At 32.7% G+C, this 18,101-nt stretch overlaps 1 protein-coding gene across 1 annotated transcript; it reads left to right on the top strand.

Moving 5' to 3' along the window:
- The first annotated feature begins 4,004 nt into the window (after nucleotides 1-4,004).
- Nucleotides 4,005-17,043, top strand: LOC114365153 (uncharacterized). Its single transcript, XM_028321648.1, has 2 exons — nucleotides 4,005-4,107; nucleotides 16,386-17,043. The coding sequence occupies exon 2, from the start codon at nucleotides 16,395-16,397 to the stop codon at nucleotides 17,025-17,027; it is 633 nt and encodes a 210-aa protein (XP_028177449.1). The 5' UTR covers nucleotides 4,005-4,107; nucleotides 16,386-16,394; the 3' UTR covers nucleotides 17,028-17,043.
- The last annotated feature ends 1,058 nt before the right edge of the window (nucleotides 17,044-18,101 follow it).

Below are 18,101 nucleotides of genomic sequence, written 5' to 3'. Positions count from 1 at the left end.
CTATCCCCCGGGATTACTTAACCAACATTGATTGGTTTGAAAACCAAGATACACGTAGACCTACAGGAGTTGCAGTAGTAGCATAACCGAGAGTCGGGATTAGTCCCATTTGACAGTAGGCTATATTTTTTTAAAATCCTCTTGAAAAAAAGTTCAACACAAAGACTTTTTTATATACACGTTACGTTTATCCCAACTAATATTATAAATGCGAAAGTAACTCTGTCTGTCTGTCTGTCTGTCTGTCTGTCTGTCTGTCTGTCTGTCTGTCTGTCTGTTACGCTTTCCCGCTTAAACCTCGCAACCGATTTTGATGAAATTTGGCATAGAGATAGTTTGAGTCCCGGGAAAGAACATAGGATAGTTTTTATCCCGGTTTTTGAAACAGGGACGCGCGCGATAAAGTTTTTCTGTGACAGACAAAATTCCACGCGGGCGAAGCCGCGGGCGGAAAGCTAGTCTACTATAAATTTTATAATAACAAATAAAATAAATGATTTAACCAACGATGACAAAATGGTAAACAAGCATTGATATTATATGTAAGTAATGATGGTGCATACTTATTGTAAAAAGGTCTGTTGCATTTCGGGTTTTATTTATATTATTTTTATAAGCCTTATGACGTAGGCCCTTCGCCGGTTTGGACTCACATTTGCTCCAGAACGTTCTTTTTTAACTGGTTACAGACGCATTGACGTCATTCGAAGGTTAGTAAACTGTGGAAACTTTTATAATACTTAATTCACTTCTAGTTAAACGCATATCCAATCATGTTTCTTAACCTGTATTTTAAGAATGTCTTTATGTAAAGAAAACAATATAAACCTACTTAAAATAGTTTATTAATGAACTTTTTTTTTATCCGCAACGAGGAAGCTCTTGGCCTAATTCTCTGATGGAAAGAGTGTGAATCCTCAACCACAGAGGAACTGGCTATTAACCTCCAACTGCCGGAAAGATTCATTATAAAACTTTTCAGTAATGTTATATGTTTATTTGGGAAACACATCGTTGGTTTTAAACCACATAATTGAGTATTAGATTTGATTTTGAACATCTCACGCTGGCACGGGCTTTGCTTGCATTTTTTTTTATTTACAAAGAGGAAGCTCTCTTTATCATAAATATGCAATTAATATAGTCTCTGTGAGGATTACATGTTCTATCAATGTGACATTCTATTTTTTCTAAAAATCTACGTCAATCTGGGTGTTAAATTAAAAATATGCAAAGGCTGCTAATTCTTGCATAACTAAGAGTGGAAAAAAACGGTAGGGTCATTTAATCAACGTTGTTTATATGAGTCCGTCCGTGTCCCAAGGTCCTGCTTTATGAAAAGTCTTTAAGTTCAATGACTCTACCATTATAAGTATGCATATTACATAATTAGTTAAAAGTGTATAATAAGCAATTTCTATTTAATACGTTTTAACAAAATATGTTATGTAATTACTTACATAACCATATTTAATTATACCAAATTGTACCTACTTGCCTGCCCTTGACCATCGCATTTTACTGCACCTCATTATTCGTGAATGAATTTGTATTTTGCCTTAATTGTAGAGGCTAACCAGACTTCTTAAACCTTCTATGGTAATACCAGGCGCTGGTAATACTACATGTAGAGCGTCATCTGCGTCAGGGCACTTTATATCGCAACATGGTTTCGGCACAAAGTATTGGCACGGCACATGATAGAGTGAAACAAAACAATATGATGTAAGAGTCGGAACAAGACGATCAAAAACTAGTAGAACCAAATATTTGATTTATGTTTTATTTTACTTTATTCGGAAACCAAACAGTGTTAATTTACTTATTAACCCCCTTACTAATAAAAAGTTACACAGTTGTTGATCATTGTTTTTAAATGACATTTCCATACTAAACGTCACTTTAAAACACTGATCAACGAGCGTGTAAGTTTTATTAGTAAGGGGGTAACTGTCTAATATAATATAATAAAAAAGAGAGGGCGCTGGCTCTCGGTGAATGTGCAGCTCCGGCGAATTAATTATTTTGTGAAGTTTTTAAGTAGTGACAATGCTGTAACAAATGGTTAATCGTGTTCATAATAGCTATTGTGCATGTACAAATGTTATCCAACGTTAAAACTGTGAAATAGTGACTAAAACTAATGGAAATAATTTATTGAAAAGTGGACGATTTGTGACTGAAATAGACCTAAAAAGAAGAAACCAAGTTTTAAGAATATACCTCCTAATAGTCATGTGCATAATATCTAAATGTGAACTCTTAATTAAAACAGTGTTTCATTGATTATAATTTTTTTCATAACCTAAAAAGTAAAGTAGCCAACAAATTCTCCGACCCACATATACATAGACTGTGATTTAGCGCCATCTGTTTGCCAATTGTCAAACTTGTTGGTAGCTGCAAGTATACTGCCATATTACAAGCAACTAGTGTTGTGTACATAATATAGAGGGCGCTTCAGTCAGAACAACAAACATCATGTCTTCTAAGAATTATTGTTTCAAATGCGCCAAATTGCTACCTAAATATGAATACCTACGATGCTGTGTCTGTAAGGCAGCGTACGATATACAATGCCTTGGTATGAGTAGTGGGCGATATACAGGGCCGGATCTACCTATGGGCTGATTGGGCTGCAGCCCAGGGCCCCGGGGTTACAAGGGGCCCCCAGATCCCGCTAAAAAGTAGGCCATAATTTGAAGAAAAAAAAATTGTTGTCTGTAAAGTCGGTTTACAACGTTGACAACGTCATAAGAAAATATTGATTAAAAACGTTTCATATATTTTTGGTCCAAAATCAAAAGTGCTGTATACTGACAGAATACGTCTGCCTTAACATTGTTACTATGGCACCAAAGCTGTAGCACCACTGTGCGTCGAATTATTATTATTTCTTTTTATTGTTTGTAGGTACTCATGGTGCATTTTTTTGGGTATGCAGTGTATATGAACGACAATAAGTACATCGTGTTAACAAAAACATATTAAAAACGCCAGTTTCGGCAAGATACTTCATTTGTAAATAGTTTAATCGTAAATGTTAAAAAGACATACTTTTAGAACTCAAATACTACGATGCACAGTGGTGCTACAGCTTTGGTGCCATAGTAACAAATGCCCAGGTGGACGTGTTCTATCAGAATACAGCACTTTTATTTTTTGGCCGGCACTTTTGATTTTGGACCAAAATGGATGATGTCCTTTTTGAGATATTTTTTTCTTCCAATTACTTCTTGTAAAGAAAACGTAATAACTTTTAAACTAAGAGGTATATCCTGATAAAATAAAAACAGTAATAATGCTAAATAACAGGCGATACTAAAAAAATACATAAAATACTCAGAAAATGGTAACAAATAATAAAAAAATGATACATTTTGAGAAAAATCTGCATTTTAANTGTATATTCCGTTGTCTCTACGAACGTCTCACTAGGCTAGATGCTCGTATTTGTATGAATGCGTGGTTTTTAATAAACCGGTTATTTTTTTTAATTCATTGCATTGATTCATCAACTCGAATGCATTGTGGAAAACTTTTTTGTGAAAACGATGAATGATGAAATGAAATGATGTTTATTGAATTTTTAGAATGGTGTAAAACATGATTACATATTATATTGCATACCTATTCTGATTAAATTAATTCGTTTTCTAAGACGGGTAGCTATCCCCCGGGATTACTTAACCAACATTGATTGGTTTGAAAACCAAGATACACGTAGACCTACAGGAGTTGCAGTAGTAACATAACCGAGAGTCGGGATTAGTCCCATTTCACAGCAGGCAATTTTTTTAAAGTCCTCTTGAAAAAAAGTTCAACACAAAGACTTTTTTATATACACGTTACGTTTATCTACTATAAATTTTATAATAACAAATAAAATAAATTATTTAAATAACGATGACAAAATGGTAAACAAGCATTGATATTATATGTAAGTAATGATGGTGCATACTCATTGTAAAAAGGTCTGTTGCATTTCGGGTTTTATTTATATTATTTTTATAAGCCTTATGACGTAGGCCCTTCGCCAGTTTGTACTCGCTTTGCTCCAGAATGTTCTTTTTTAACTGGTTACAGACGCATTGACGTCATTCGAAGGTTAGTAAACTGTGGAAACTTTTATAATACTTAATTCACTTCTAGTTAAACGCAAATCCAATATTTTTTTCCTTTCATTTCATGTTATTCTTCTAACTACTGATACAAAGCTTAAAATAACCTGTATTTTAAGACTGTTCTTTATGTAAAGAAAACAATATTAACCTACTTAAAATAGTTTATTAATAAACTTTTTTTTATCCGCTACCGAGGAAGCTCTTGGCCTAATTCTCTGATGGAAAGAGTGTGAATCCTCAACCACAGAGGAACTGGCTTATTAACCTCCAACTGCCGGAAAGATTAATTATAAAAGTTTTCAGTAATGTTATATGTTTATTTGGGAAACACATCGTTGGTTTTAAACCACATAATTGAGTATTAGATTTGATTTTGAACATCTATCGCTGCCACGGGCTTTCGCTTGCATTTTTTTTTATCCACAAAGAGGAAGCTCTCTTTATCATAAATAGGCAATTAATATAGTCTCTGTGAGGATTACATGTTCTATCAATGTGACATTCTATTTTTTCTAAAAATCTACGTCAATCTGGGTGTTAAATTCAAAATATGCAAAGGCTGCTAATTCTTGCATAACTAAGAGTGGAAAAAAACGGTAGGGTCATTTAATCAACGTTGTTTATATGAGTCCGTCCGTGTCCCAAGGTCCTGCTTTATGAAAAGGCTTTAAGTTCAATGACTCTATCATTATAAGTATGCATATTACATAATTAGTTAAAAGTGTATAATAAGCAATTTCTATTTAATACGTTTTAACAAAATATGTTATGTAATTACTTACATAACCATATTTAATTATACCAAATTGTACCTACTTGCCTGCCCTTGACCATCGCATTTTACCGCACCTCATTATTCGTGAATGAGTTTGTATTTTGCCTTATTTGTAGAGGCTAACCAGACTTCTTAAACCTTCTATGGTAATACCAGGGTAATACTACGTAGAGCGTCATTTGCGTCAGGGCACTTTGTATCGCAACATGGTTTCGGCACAAAGTATTGGCACGGCACATGATAGTAGCGAAACAATATTATGATGTGAGAGTCGGAACAAGACGATCTTGTGCCCAAAAACTAGTAGAATTATTGACATTAAATTCATTTACATTTTTATGACTTTTCATTTATTTATTTTTTATTATTTATCTTTGATTTATTATTTTATTTTGAATGTGCATTCATGTTAAATGTTTAGGTAGATAATTAAGTATGTAATTTTGTTGAACAATGTATGTGACTTTGTGTGCAGCACCAAATATTTTATTTATTGATTTTATTTTACTTTATTCGGAAACCAAACTGTCTGATATAAAGCTTTACACCACATATGAATTTTCGCTGACCGCCTAACCCCCCCTTAACTGGCGATTACCGGTCACTGACATTAGAATCTTTACCAATATTGCATACATTAGAGGCTCAGGTTTCAAAATTATCCACACGTGTAAAAGTAATACTATAGTAGTATACAGGGTGGAATTTTGTAATGCCACCTGGAGGAAAAGTACTCTTAATACTGTAGATAGAAAATTTTACTGAAAGAAAACATTCCTTTATTTTTGAAAAGAAAGAGAATTGCATTCAAAGATTTTCGATTTTTTTTCGAAAATTCTCTACCATACCATACAATTTCCTGTACATAATTAATATAATTTAAGATTTCATGGTATTCCTTTCATTTGATTTATCAAGTTTTCTAGAGAGATTTCATCCTTATACTTAACCCTAACGATCGATGCAATAAAAATACAGGGTGTAATTTTTAACAGATTTTAGTTGGTTCGAATCCCGGGTGTGGTAAGCAATTTTTTGGAAATCTTTGAATGTAGTTCTATTTCTTTTCAAAAATAAAGGAATATTTTCTTTCAGTAAAATTTTCTATCTACATTATTAAGAGTACTTTCCCTCTAGGTGGCATTACAAAATTCCACCCTGTATACTCTTAATCACGATAATTATTTCTATCATCGGTCAACCAAACCTAACTAGCCTAAACCTGATAAGTAGGTACTTTTCACATCTAGGAAAATTTTGGCACACGTTTTTAGTTCGTGATAACAGACAACTTTGCTTTGTAGACTCCGTTAGTATTGCGCTACAAACACGGCCTTCACTGGTTTAATGGCGGTCAAGATGTTGATTAATCTACATTTTCAGCAGTGAGGACGATATTGGAATATTCGCGTTTATTTTATAATATTATAAATGCGAAAGTAACCCTGTCTGCTACGTTTTCATGTTTAATTCACTGAACCGATTTTGATGAATATAGAAATAGTTTGAGTTGAGTCTTGGGAAGGGACATAGGATAGATTTTATCTCTTTTTTTTTTTAAGGGACGCGAGTGACAATTTTTGTCACTGAAAAAATTTCACGGGCGTGGAGTTTTCAAAAGCTGGTTGTTTATTAAATTTATATTTTTTACAAAAAAGCCTCTATTACATTTATAAGTGTATAAAGATACCACAATATTTAACTTTATCTACGTGCTGTCGTCCAAATCCGTGACGTACTTACAAGTCCTACAACAGATAGAGCCAGTATCGATAATGTAAACGAACCACGACGTTCGGGAGAGCGACCTAAGTTCACTGTTTACATAAAGGTGAGAAATAAAAACGTGATTTTGTACCGTTTTAAAGGACACAAGGGACAATTTATATCTCTAAATATGAAACAATTGAATATAAACAAAATCAAATTAAAAAAATAAAAGCCAACTAAAAGAAGTGTCCTCAAACCAAGGATATTTGTGTTTGCTAGCTCATAATACTTATTGTATATTTATTGTCACAAAAATAAAATGCATAATTTCAAAATTATGTAAAATATAGGTATTTTTAGCATTTAGACTTAAAAAATTAAAAATGTAAATTACCTAATTACGTGAACTTTTATTTTAAATGCATATTTAGTGCATCATTGACATTGCTTATTTTACAATAACCTCTTTGTAGGTACAATTGTACCAATAAGTTGTATAATTAATATTCTCTGTTATTATTATACATTTAGCATTTCGAATAAAAGAAATCAAGTTATAAATAAAACACATAATGTATTTTTTATTATAGGAACGTTAGAGTTTAAGTCTTTATATACTCTTTTCCATTGTAAAGAGAATACCTAATTTACTTATTGGGCAGCACTATTAGCATAACTCAATACCTGTTTATCATAATTTAATTTACATCGTTTAATATTTGCGTTGGTAAGCGGATTACAGTGTAATTATCATAGAATTTATACTTACGGCCATTAAGCTCGGATGTACCTACACTGAAAAAATTTCGCCTTTATTTCTACTAGCTTCGATACTAGGATTGACAATGTCCTTCGCTTTTTGTTATTGTTCTTTTTAGGTAATAAATAAGGGTCATGGTCTCCATAATGCTTCTACATTTATTATTATTTTAATATTTCTCCTTTCTTTTTGTAATGCAAAGTAGGATTTAGTTACTGTTGTTACAGTAATTAAAGAAGTATGTACTTATTAGGTTTTTGGGAAAATCGCAAGGCAATCGTTCTTTCTTTTTATTAGTTGTGGAAGCGAGTTTAAAGTTTTGTAGGAAAATTGCTCCATAAATCTGATAAGTGAAAGTTAATAGGCAGGTAGGCTTATGTTTCGACAGCAGGACGCTATTTTTCTTTTTTATCATTCCGTTTATTGTTCGCACGTGATCAACTCACGTTTTTGACCATGAGTAACTTATGCCACACTAATAAAAAAAAAACTAGGGAGTTGTTATTAATTAGATGCTATTAAATTTATTGCTACTACATTTGATGTCATTCCATAAACGAACAAATTCATACATAACAAAAATTTATGAGTTTTCAAACTAGTTTAACTAACTAGTTAAACCAGTTCATCGGCGAACTTAATAAGAGAGGTCTAAAAACTAGGGGTGAGAATTACTACAGTCGGCGCCAATAAAGACCCTTTTTCGACTTTGGACAGATTCTTGTAACGACAGAATCTTTTTTCAGCAGATTCGTAACATGTACCACAACCAGAATCTTTTTTCAGCAGATCCGTAATACCATTTTTTCAGACACAAGACTTTTATTGAATATGAAATTGGACTCCTTCGTTCCGGAGGTTCTGATTTGATTCTTAGGTTCCTCTATTTGTTCTGAACTGAATTTTAGCCACTTGAATATTATATTTAGAATAAAATTTATTTGGAGGACACGTTAGTCGTTAAGCCGTTGGCCAATTTCAGCCAATAACGCCTGTGGTGGCCTAGACTAGTGTACCTAGACAGACACTATTACCAAAACTTGGTTGTTTTTTTAATTTTTAAAGTTGTTATTTCTATGCTTTCTTCATAGAAACTCTTATTCGTTAAATTGTTATTTAACTACTTACAGCAATAATATAAGAGCAGCGTGTGTAAAAGAAAAGCGCTTAAACTACATTAAGTACTATGAGTACTCAGAACTGGAAAAAAATATCGTCATACGGATGACCTAATAGAGTCAATAGCTGCCAGATACTGTTGGCGTCGACTTTGCAACCATCGGACCTCGTTTATTGCAGCTAATTCGCAACTTTAAAGACGTTGTGTGTGCGTCATTACTGACTGTAAACTTTTTATTGCATAATTAGTAGTCTTTAACTAAGTACTATGGCAACTTTTTTCAACGAAAAAAAAGTGTGTTTCTTCTTTAGTAAAGTTTCTAGGTGCCATAGGATACTATCGGAGATACTTATGAGCTTCACTTCTTTTGCTATTGGATTAAAAGGACGAAGGTCCTTCCCTTCACAAGCAGCATCTGATAAATGCACAGTATTTGAATTTCCGCTAAAACAATATAGACATGCCTGTGTGGATAAATTTTTGACGAGTTTCTCTTAATTTTTTTGTTGGTTCAAATAATGATTTTTATGCGTCTATAATCTTCCTCTCGTTTTTATAAGCAGACCCGACTCGAATCAATAGACATTTAATGAGTAAAGAGGTTCCAATCCTCAGCATACAGCGTTGGCGTATGTAATTATCAGCAAGTGAGATTGAAATTATAAATGCTAAGTATTTATACACCTAGTATACTTAGATTTTAGTCAAAAAAGTGAACCAATAGGTACTTTTATCGTGGGAAAATGAGCATAGGTATTCTTATGTATTCTGTGGTTTAATAAACAAGCGCCGAAACATCCGGTCACCACAATAATGATGATATAAGTTGTTGACCAAAGCTTAGACTCTCAAGGCACGTGACTGGGCCGAAGGAATTAATTACAATCAATAGAAATCGCGAATGTGAAATCTCTGCTGTGTATAAAAATATTTAATTTCCTGCAGTCTCCATTGATCGCTAGACGTCTGGGATTAAATAATATTTTATAGACAGTCTGTCTGAATTCTACGATTCTGTAATTTGGCTTTTCGATGGTAAATAGTTTTGAACGTCAACTCCCTGGCCACCCTGTATATTACATTTCCGATTGCTGTTTAGGAAATGTGTTATATAATTTAATATCACACATTTCCGGGCGATTTTAGGAATTCTATACAATTCCTAGGAATTGTATACAATGACGGATTTCATACATTTCCTGTGGTAACACATACATAAATTGAAGAAGTACTCGTAAATATCCATCCACTATCGCAAAAATTCGCGTTTAAATGCCTTTCAAAATTATTATAACACTTGTTTGAACATTAATTTTTGGTCCGACGAATCAAGTTTTCTAGACATTATGCTATTTTTGAAGTTTTTTTGAATATTTAGTTGTTAATTAATTGCTTATTAAATATGTTGGGCGGTGAATATCAATTTTGTATTTTAATTCTAAATCTAACTCACTAAAAAAATTTTTCTTGGTTCTTTCAAAGAAAAATCAAGTTATGGTTGAAACTTAATAGTTATAATTAAATAATTAGTGAGCAATAAAAGACACTAAGTACCGTACTTAGATACCTAGGTATATCAACTTTTTTGGGTGCAAAGTCCATCATGATACTTATTTTTTTCTTTAGAGTGTCATACGACCTACCTACTTAACACAGCCAATGCCAGGCGTCCTTAATAAATGTAAAAAATCGTGAGGATGGAATACCTATAGATATTGGATATTTGACGCAAAAACTACTGAAAGAATTTTGGGAATATTACAGTATTATCATGAGTTTATAAATTACTCGTAGAAAAAGATGAGGGGAGGCCTATGGCGGCTGAAAAATTTTAATGATGATGATGATGATTATTTATTACGATATCAAGGCATTATGATATTACCTATTTATATGCACTGGAAGGCCATAAAGGTCTGGTGAAGGTCGCAGGAAGAACCTGGATGTGGGCAGCGTAGGACCGGTCGTTATGGAAATCCTTGGGGGATACCTTTGTCCAGCAGCGAACGTCATTTGGCTGAAACGAACGAACGAAGGCCATAAATACAGTGGCCCGCATTTTCCTACATGAATGTTCCGGCGTTTCTTCTCAGCACTTGTCATATGTTTGTCTCGAAGCGCTGGTAGGGCCCAAAATATAAGGAGACATGTAAAGTGCCCCATAAGGGCTACCTTTTCTTTTTTTATTATTTTCTATTGACGTTCATAAGTGCCACTTGTGGTCTAAACTGCATAAATATTTTTGATTTTTTGATTTTTGATTTTGAAAAGTGCAGTTACTACTTTACAACTTAAAACAGAAGTAATAATTGCCCAATAGTTAATGATCGAAATATGTTTGTGTTTGTATACTAATTGTACACCTTTATATCTTATTTATAATCTCATCCACGACTCTATTATAGTGTCACAGTAACGATTTGTTAATTAATTTCAATAAGTTTTATGTTGGTGCTATAAGTTTTAGTCCTAGTATTTCATAAATAAATAAAGTATGTTACTATAAATAGACAATATTATTCTTCTTCAATGAATGATTCATCGACTCTGAAAAATGCTAGAAAATTGTTTTGAATGCTTACGTTTTCCGCAAGTTTTCCTTCAAGCATCGTGAACGTAACCAAATTATAGTGTTAATTAATAGTTGATCGTTTTTACGAGGTGTGCAACACCACAAAGTTGTTTTTCCAAAAACTGATCATTAATTCTAAACAAAACAAAACATAAACATAGCATACTCTTCATAAACATATAACAAACAAAAATTATACAGCTTGGAATTGACGTAGATAAAATAAAAAAGGTGAATAAATCATTAAACTTAGAGCCTTCTAAATGTTTTTGAATACATTTATTGCCATTTTAATTTCGGTATACAATGAACTTGTTAATTAACTGGAAAAACGAGTGGTACAAAATCACACTAATATTATACAGGCGAAAGTTTGTGAGTGTGTATGTTTGTTACTCCTTCACGTCTAAACAGCTAAAGTGATTTTAATAAAATTTGGTATGGAGATAGCTGACACCCTGGATTAACACATTAGGCTAAGTCTAGTCATTGATATTTGCAAACTAAAACCAATGAAAACTTAGAAAAAATATCGTAAATACATTATAGTGTTCTTTATCAACAAAAATGCCTGTTTTTTAAAGCTACATCAAGGTTTCCATTCTTTACCCGGCAGCCAGTGTAAGAGTGGATAAAGTTGGATTCTTGACTCTGAGGTTCTATACCCAGGTTAGATGCATTACTATATTTTTTTTGTTTTAAATGTACAATGATTATGTACAAAATCTAAGTTATCTAAGAAATTATCAGAATTTACGAGTAGCACAATTAAACTGTAAAAGTTAATAATATGCAAATTATTAGTTATAGCCTGACCAGGAACATAAAAACCCTCGCCATGTTGCGGAAAATTAATGGTACTAATTTCTTTTAATGGCAACAGTAACTGAAAACTTCATTGACATGTCACCTTGCATGTCAGTCTATTGCTGTCAAAGTGTAAACAAACTTTATTTTAAATGTGCGCAATTGATTTTGTGAATTAAATTGCTAAAATCTTTTTATAGTCGTGAAAGAAAAGTGGTTCACAATGTGTTAAAGTATTTGTCGAAGAGAAATACTAAGGGTTCGGACAATATTTTCATTGAATAATGTTTCCGACAAAGGTTGTCAAATTGACTGACATGTTTATCGTATAGTACAGTCAACTATGAAAATTAGCTGTGGTTTGTTTCAACTACCTATTTTAAAGTTTTTTGTCACTTTGTAAGTATTGAATTTTATGGAATTGGGAAAGAAGTACCGAGTTTGAAGCGTTCATGAGCAGACATTGTAGTTGAATATTCAAGTTCAGAATTTGATTATTGATGAATAATAATAAAATCCTACTTGATTGATGGTTTCATTTAATTTATTTAAACCAGTTTACCTATAATATAATATGTTTTTGTTAATTTATGAAAATATTAAATAAGCCTATAATCCTGAATCCTGATACATAAAGTTAGCCTATTAATTTAATACAGGAACGACTGTACCCAGTGTTGCACTATCAAATGCAATTGAAGCGCCTCTATGCCAGGGTTTTTATGTTCCTGGTCAGGCTATACGCACGTTTAATTCAAACGTTAAATATGGTTGACATTAAAATTGAGACAAAAATGTTCAATTATCAGCAAGGTAGATCGTGATTTTAATTAAATGGTATGTACACATAAGTTTTCAATGTTTCTTTTATGTAAAAGTTGTTGGAAATAAATGCCCTTCGGCTCTGAAAGAGAGGTTACCTAGAACTGCTAAAATCAAAACCTTGCCTTTATTAATGCTACGAGTAGCTACCGCTCGCGGTTCTGCCCATGTGGAATAACGATTTTTTTAAATTTTTCCTGTATTACCTATATTTACCCGTTGTGAAAATTATTACGATTAGAAATTCGTCGGTCACCATCAATATTTTTTTGAAAACTTGTCGAATACATAGGTGCGTCGTCCTTGAATTTTGTAAGCAATAGTAAGGTGGGTGGACCATGGAAGGCCACTCTAACGAGTAAACGCTTTTTATTCCTTTATTAACTGGATAAATGAAAAAAACAAATTATCAAATAATACACACACCGGCAGATTTAGCGGAACGCAAAAAAAAGTATGAAAATAAGGAAAATTACTACTGATCTATGAAATATTTATTATACAAAATAAAGAGATAATTAAAATNAAGTGCACGCGTCGGAACATTTCAATATAGTTCTGGAAAATTACGCATAATGATGATTAGCAAGTAATGTACTTTACATGCTTGTTATCGTTACACTGATACAATGATACGTTATTTATTAAGGCTACATAACAATTTTATTAATCCTTGTATAAAAATGTTTGATTAATGATAGATCGNGGTTTTTTGTTTATTTGATAAAAAGCATATTTTTTTTGGTAAGAGTCCCTATCTATCTAAGTAAAAATATTTTGAATGCATAAAATTAGTATTTTCATGTCGGTTTTCTCAGAGAAATAGCTAATAGTCGTTATTTTAATCTAATTCGACATATCTAATAATTTTCTAGTATTCAGCACCCTACTCTTATACTGAATTGGCTATAAGCTACTATACCGCACAATAACTGTCCCCAATGTTATTGGGCGTAAATCAATATAAAAATCGAATAATACACTTATTTTTAAATATTAGAGAGCAATATTAGGGAATATGCCATATAGAACGATTCAGCTTACGGATTAGATGGGCACAAGTACAAGTAATACCCAAAATCACAACAACAGAAATAGTAAAATAAAGGCCTAACTTTGAAATATTTTTTTAAACAATTTTTTTTCATACTCATAATCCATATTTTCAAAAATGTCTCATGTCAAATTATATAACAGATACCAGTGATGAAGTATGCTTAATTTGAAAGTTGTAGCTGATAAAATAAAGATTTTGGAGCCAATTATGTAAAAAACCGCGATCCGCCGATTGGTTTTTTGGCTTTTCCCAAAAAACTGAATTTTGGAGTTGTGCCCATTCATTATTAAGGGTGCGATATGTCAGAACGGGATAGAGAGAAGCGTTCTAGGAGTGAGAAGAAAGGATAAAATGCAATTAAAAAAGATCAAAGGGAAGACAAAGTTTGGAAAAGTACAATCATTATGCAGGAAATTAAAATGGCGCTGGACAGGACATATGTTAAGAGAAAAGAAAGAGAAATGGACCAGAATAATTACGGAATGGTACCCTAGAGAAAGCAGAAGAAGTAGAGGAAGACAACCAAAGAGATGGGAAGACGATTTGAAGCAAGTAATCCTTAGAGGAGGCCTTTGTCGAAAGACAAGCTGTTAAGAGGAGAGATAAGCCGAATGCCGAAAATACCATTTAGTTTAAATGAATTTTTTTCTTACCTCTAGTTATAATTTGTAATATTATGTATAGTGAAATAAGTTAAAAAAATTAACAGCAATAAAGGCTTATTTTATTTTATTTTATTTATTTTTAATCAGTATTCATTAAACTTAAGTTTTGTTAAGCTCTTCCAAATGGCCTTGCAAGGAACACGGCTCCAAACAAGGCCAATATTGCGCATCAGTCGTTCAACTTAAAAATAGAGTTGAAACAATTAATATATTCGCTTTTACTAAAACTACATAATAAGCTCTTTCATTTAAGCAAAACATTAAATGCTCAATATATTTTTATCATTTATAAAAAACTCAACGAACATTACTTGAACACCATCGTATAACTAAGAATATATTAATGGAAATTATTTAAAAACAGTAGTAATGAGTATTATATCGACATCAAATAACCTGCCAACGCGTATTATAATGAAATTAAAAACTTTTTTTTTTACCTCAAATGGCCTTCTTATGGGTCCGCTCTTTGTAAGGCCAAAATGAGTTAATATGAGTAAAAGTTTAATAACCCTTATAAATAAAAATATTATAAATATAAAACATTGTTTTAACTGTAACGGTACGTATTTATAACTAAAAAGTAACTGTTCATATGTTCATGGTTTGTACATGTTTTTTGTAAGGCCCATGTACCCTAGCAAGGCCAACAGTCAAATTTTTGATTGGCCTTATAAGGAACCATTGGCTTTCCTGGGAACACTACCAATATTTTAACTTAAATCGGGTCAAAACTATATTTTTTTTCTTTAGTACCATAAACATATCCTTATACGACAATTCACAATAAAAAAATATGAAATAATAATAGGTTATCTAACTAAAAATTTACGTTTTGCTGTGCGCGCGAATAACAATTGTAACGTCGACGACCGAAGTCTACGAAGCGTGAGATCGCACTGCCACAATAGCGGCGCGAGCGACTCGCCGCCGCATCTGTGGCCTTAAGTATGTTGGATCTTAGTGTATAGCCGAAAGAATATGTGTTTACATGTCAATAACTAAGACTTTTTGATAGTTGGCCTTCAAAGGAGCGTGGCCTTCCATGGTCCACCCACCTTATATTGAGTAATTAACGATTATTTGTAATTTATATAGATTATTCCTGGCGGCAATCAATTGACATTCTATAAAGTTCAATGTACCTCTGCTATTGGCACGTGTATTTCTATACGAATACATTTGTAACGAACACTACCAGTTGCATCGCGCTTATGTATTTATGACCCACATTATCTGGCTATGTGAAGAATATATTAGAAAACAGGTTATTTGAATAAAGGTACTTAAATGTCTAGATATTTTAGTCCTAAGTATCTAGCCTTGTAAATTGATGCCTATTCAACGTAGCGTAGTCCATACTAAAGTCCATACAGAAGTAAAATAAATTGTGACATTTGAAGAGAGTGTGAAAAGAGACGGTTAATTATTATTTAGCTTACTACTTCTAAACATGCTAGATAGCAAAAATTGCAAAAAATCAACAGGTTTGCCAGGAAGTGGGGTTGTTTATTTTATAGAGCAGCAAATTTCTGATGATAAGTATGCTATTTAATGGTCTCATAGCTGAGGTTAATGCCACCATTAGCAACGTCACTAAAATCTGCTGGGTAAGTTGTTTTAAGGTTAACAAGTCTACGTAGGTACCTAGAAATAAGTACATATTAAGGAAAAAAAAAACTAAGTCTAAAATACTAAGAATTACTTTAATTGAGTCTCTACAAACAAGAGTTAAAAGTCACTTAGTCTTAATGCCTTAATAAATTAACTGTTACAAAGTGTCTAGAGACAATTTAGATAAATTCTAAATTGTGTAAATATCAAGAACTCCAAGACAGTGCTAAAACCCTAAGCACATATTTGAGGAGCTAGGATCTAGGTAAGGCAACCTTTTTCATTTCAGATCAGCTGTAAAAACAAACTAATGTCATTAGTGTCAGAAACAAAATTATAGGTGTAATTTATTATTTCAGGAGCAAAATATGTATCAAAAGCAAAAAGGAGCAAAACCCACATCACCACCATACAAGAAAGGGCGACCGATTCCGGGGCCAGTGAATTATATGCCCCAGATAGAGAAATCCACCGCAAGTTTAGAATCACAGCCGATCAAGGAAGAAACAAAAGCGGAGTTAGCTGAAGAGAGTCAGGAACAGTACGAAAGCAATGAAGCCTTCAAATCTGAGGTCGAGCGTTTCATTGAAATTTCAAAATATTTTTCGAGCCCTCTTCGAAAAACGGCGTCATACATATGCGAGAACAGGCTCATTTCATATCCGAATCCGTATAGAATCGAATACAAGCGTGGTGGCGTTACGACACAGCATATAAAGTTTTGCAACTTGACGCTAGAGCCGGTGTACATCAAGCTTTACAAACTGATACCGGATTTGGAACAGCTCAAGTACATAAACTTGTCTTTGTCGAGGTGCAAGCGGGTGCCGCCAGGTCTCTCCTTCAACTTGGGATTCGTTTACGACGATGTCAATGAGAAACCGTCGTGTAATGCGAAAATGATATTTGTGGCTTCCCGTAAAACGACGACGCCATGCTACCAGATATGCGAGATAGAGTTACAGATCGACGCTCAAAAGATTAGATTGGTTACTGTTTGATAAACAAAATTTGAACCTTGTAGGTATGCCGTGTTGTGAAACAAATATATTATTTTGTCTTCGTAAATCAATCGTTGTTTTGTTTACTGATTTATAACATTATCACTGATTATGATAAATAATAATAACTAGCATAATTATGCTAGTTAGTTATGCCAGGCGGAATAAAGGTCACAATAAAACCTTACAAGTAGGAGAAAGAACTCTCCCTATACCCATATAAAAGCTGATGAAAATCACTGCAACAACTAAAGGGTGGTATAATTTTAATAATTACTTATTTTTTTATAAAGGAGGTAACTTACGATACTTAAAGGTCTTCAAAGCCTTCAGAAATGTGCCTTCTTACTTTGGTAGAATATTATGATTTCTAAGGATAGGTGTACTAAGTATGATAAAATCTTACTTAATATTAAAAAATAAATTTAGTAATTAATTGTTAAGTACCTACCTAATATCACAAGAATTAACATTTAAGTTCACCATTTATTCGAGATAAGTGCAATACCAATTCATAAATTTATTTAAAAAAGAAGATACAGGGACATTGACAGGGACTCGCTGCCTGTTTTTGATCGTGTTAATGAGGTTAATTACTATCAGTCTGCATCTGAATACTGACCTCTTGCAGGNTAGATTGGTTACTGTTTGATGAACAAAATTTGAACCTTGTATGCCGTGTTGTGAAACAAATATATTATTTTGTCTTCGTAAATCAATCGTCGTTTTGTTTACTGATTTATAACATTATCACTGATTATGATAAATAATAATAACTAGCATAATTATGCTAGTTAGTTATGCCAGGCGGAATAAAGGTCACAATAAAACCTTACAAGTAGGAGAAAGAACTCTCCCTATACCAATATCAAAACTGATGAGAATAACTGCAACAACCAAACGGTGATAAAATAATTACTTATTTTTTTTATAAATAAGGGGGTAACTTACGATGCTTATTATAAGGTTTTCAAAGCCCTCAGAACTGAAATGTAGGCATCCTTAAAAGTAAGTAAAGTGCCTTCTTACTTCAACAGAATAAGATTTTATAACGGATGGATGTACCATGAAAAA

This window comes from Ostrinia furnacalis, unplaced genomic scaffold (genome assembly GCF_004193835.3).
Source record: "Ostrinia furnacalis isolate ACB-3 unplaced genomic scaffold, ASM419383v2 OfSCF7556, whole genome shotgun sequence".
Lineage (NCBI taxonomy): Eukaryota > Metazoa > Arthropoda > Insecta > Lepidoptera > Crambidae > Ostrinia > Ostrinia furnacalis.
The sequence above is the reverse complement of the archived record's forward strand: the minus strand, read 5'-3'. Positions and strand labels throughout refer to the sequence as shown.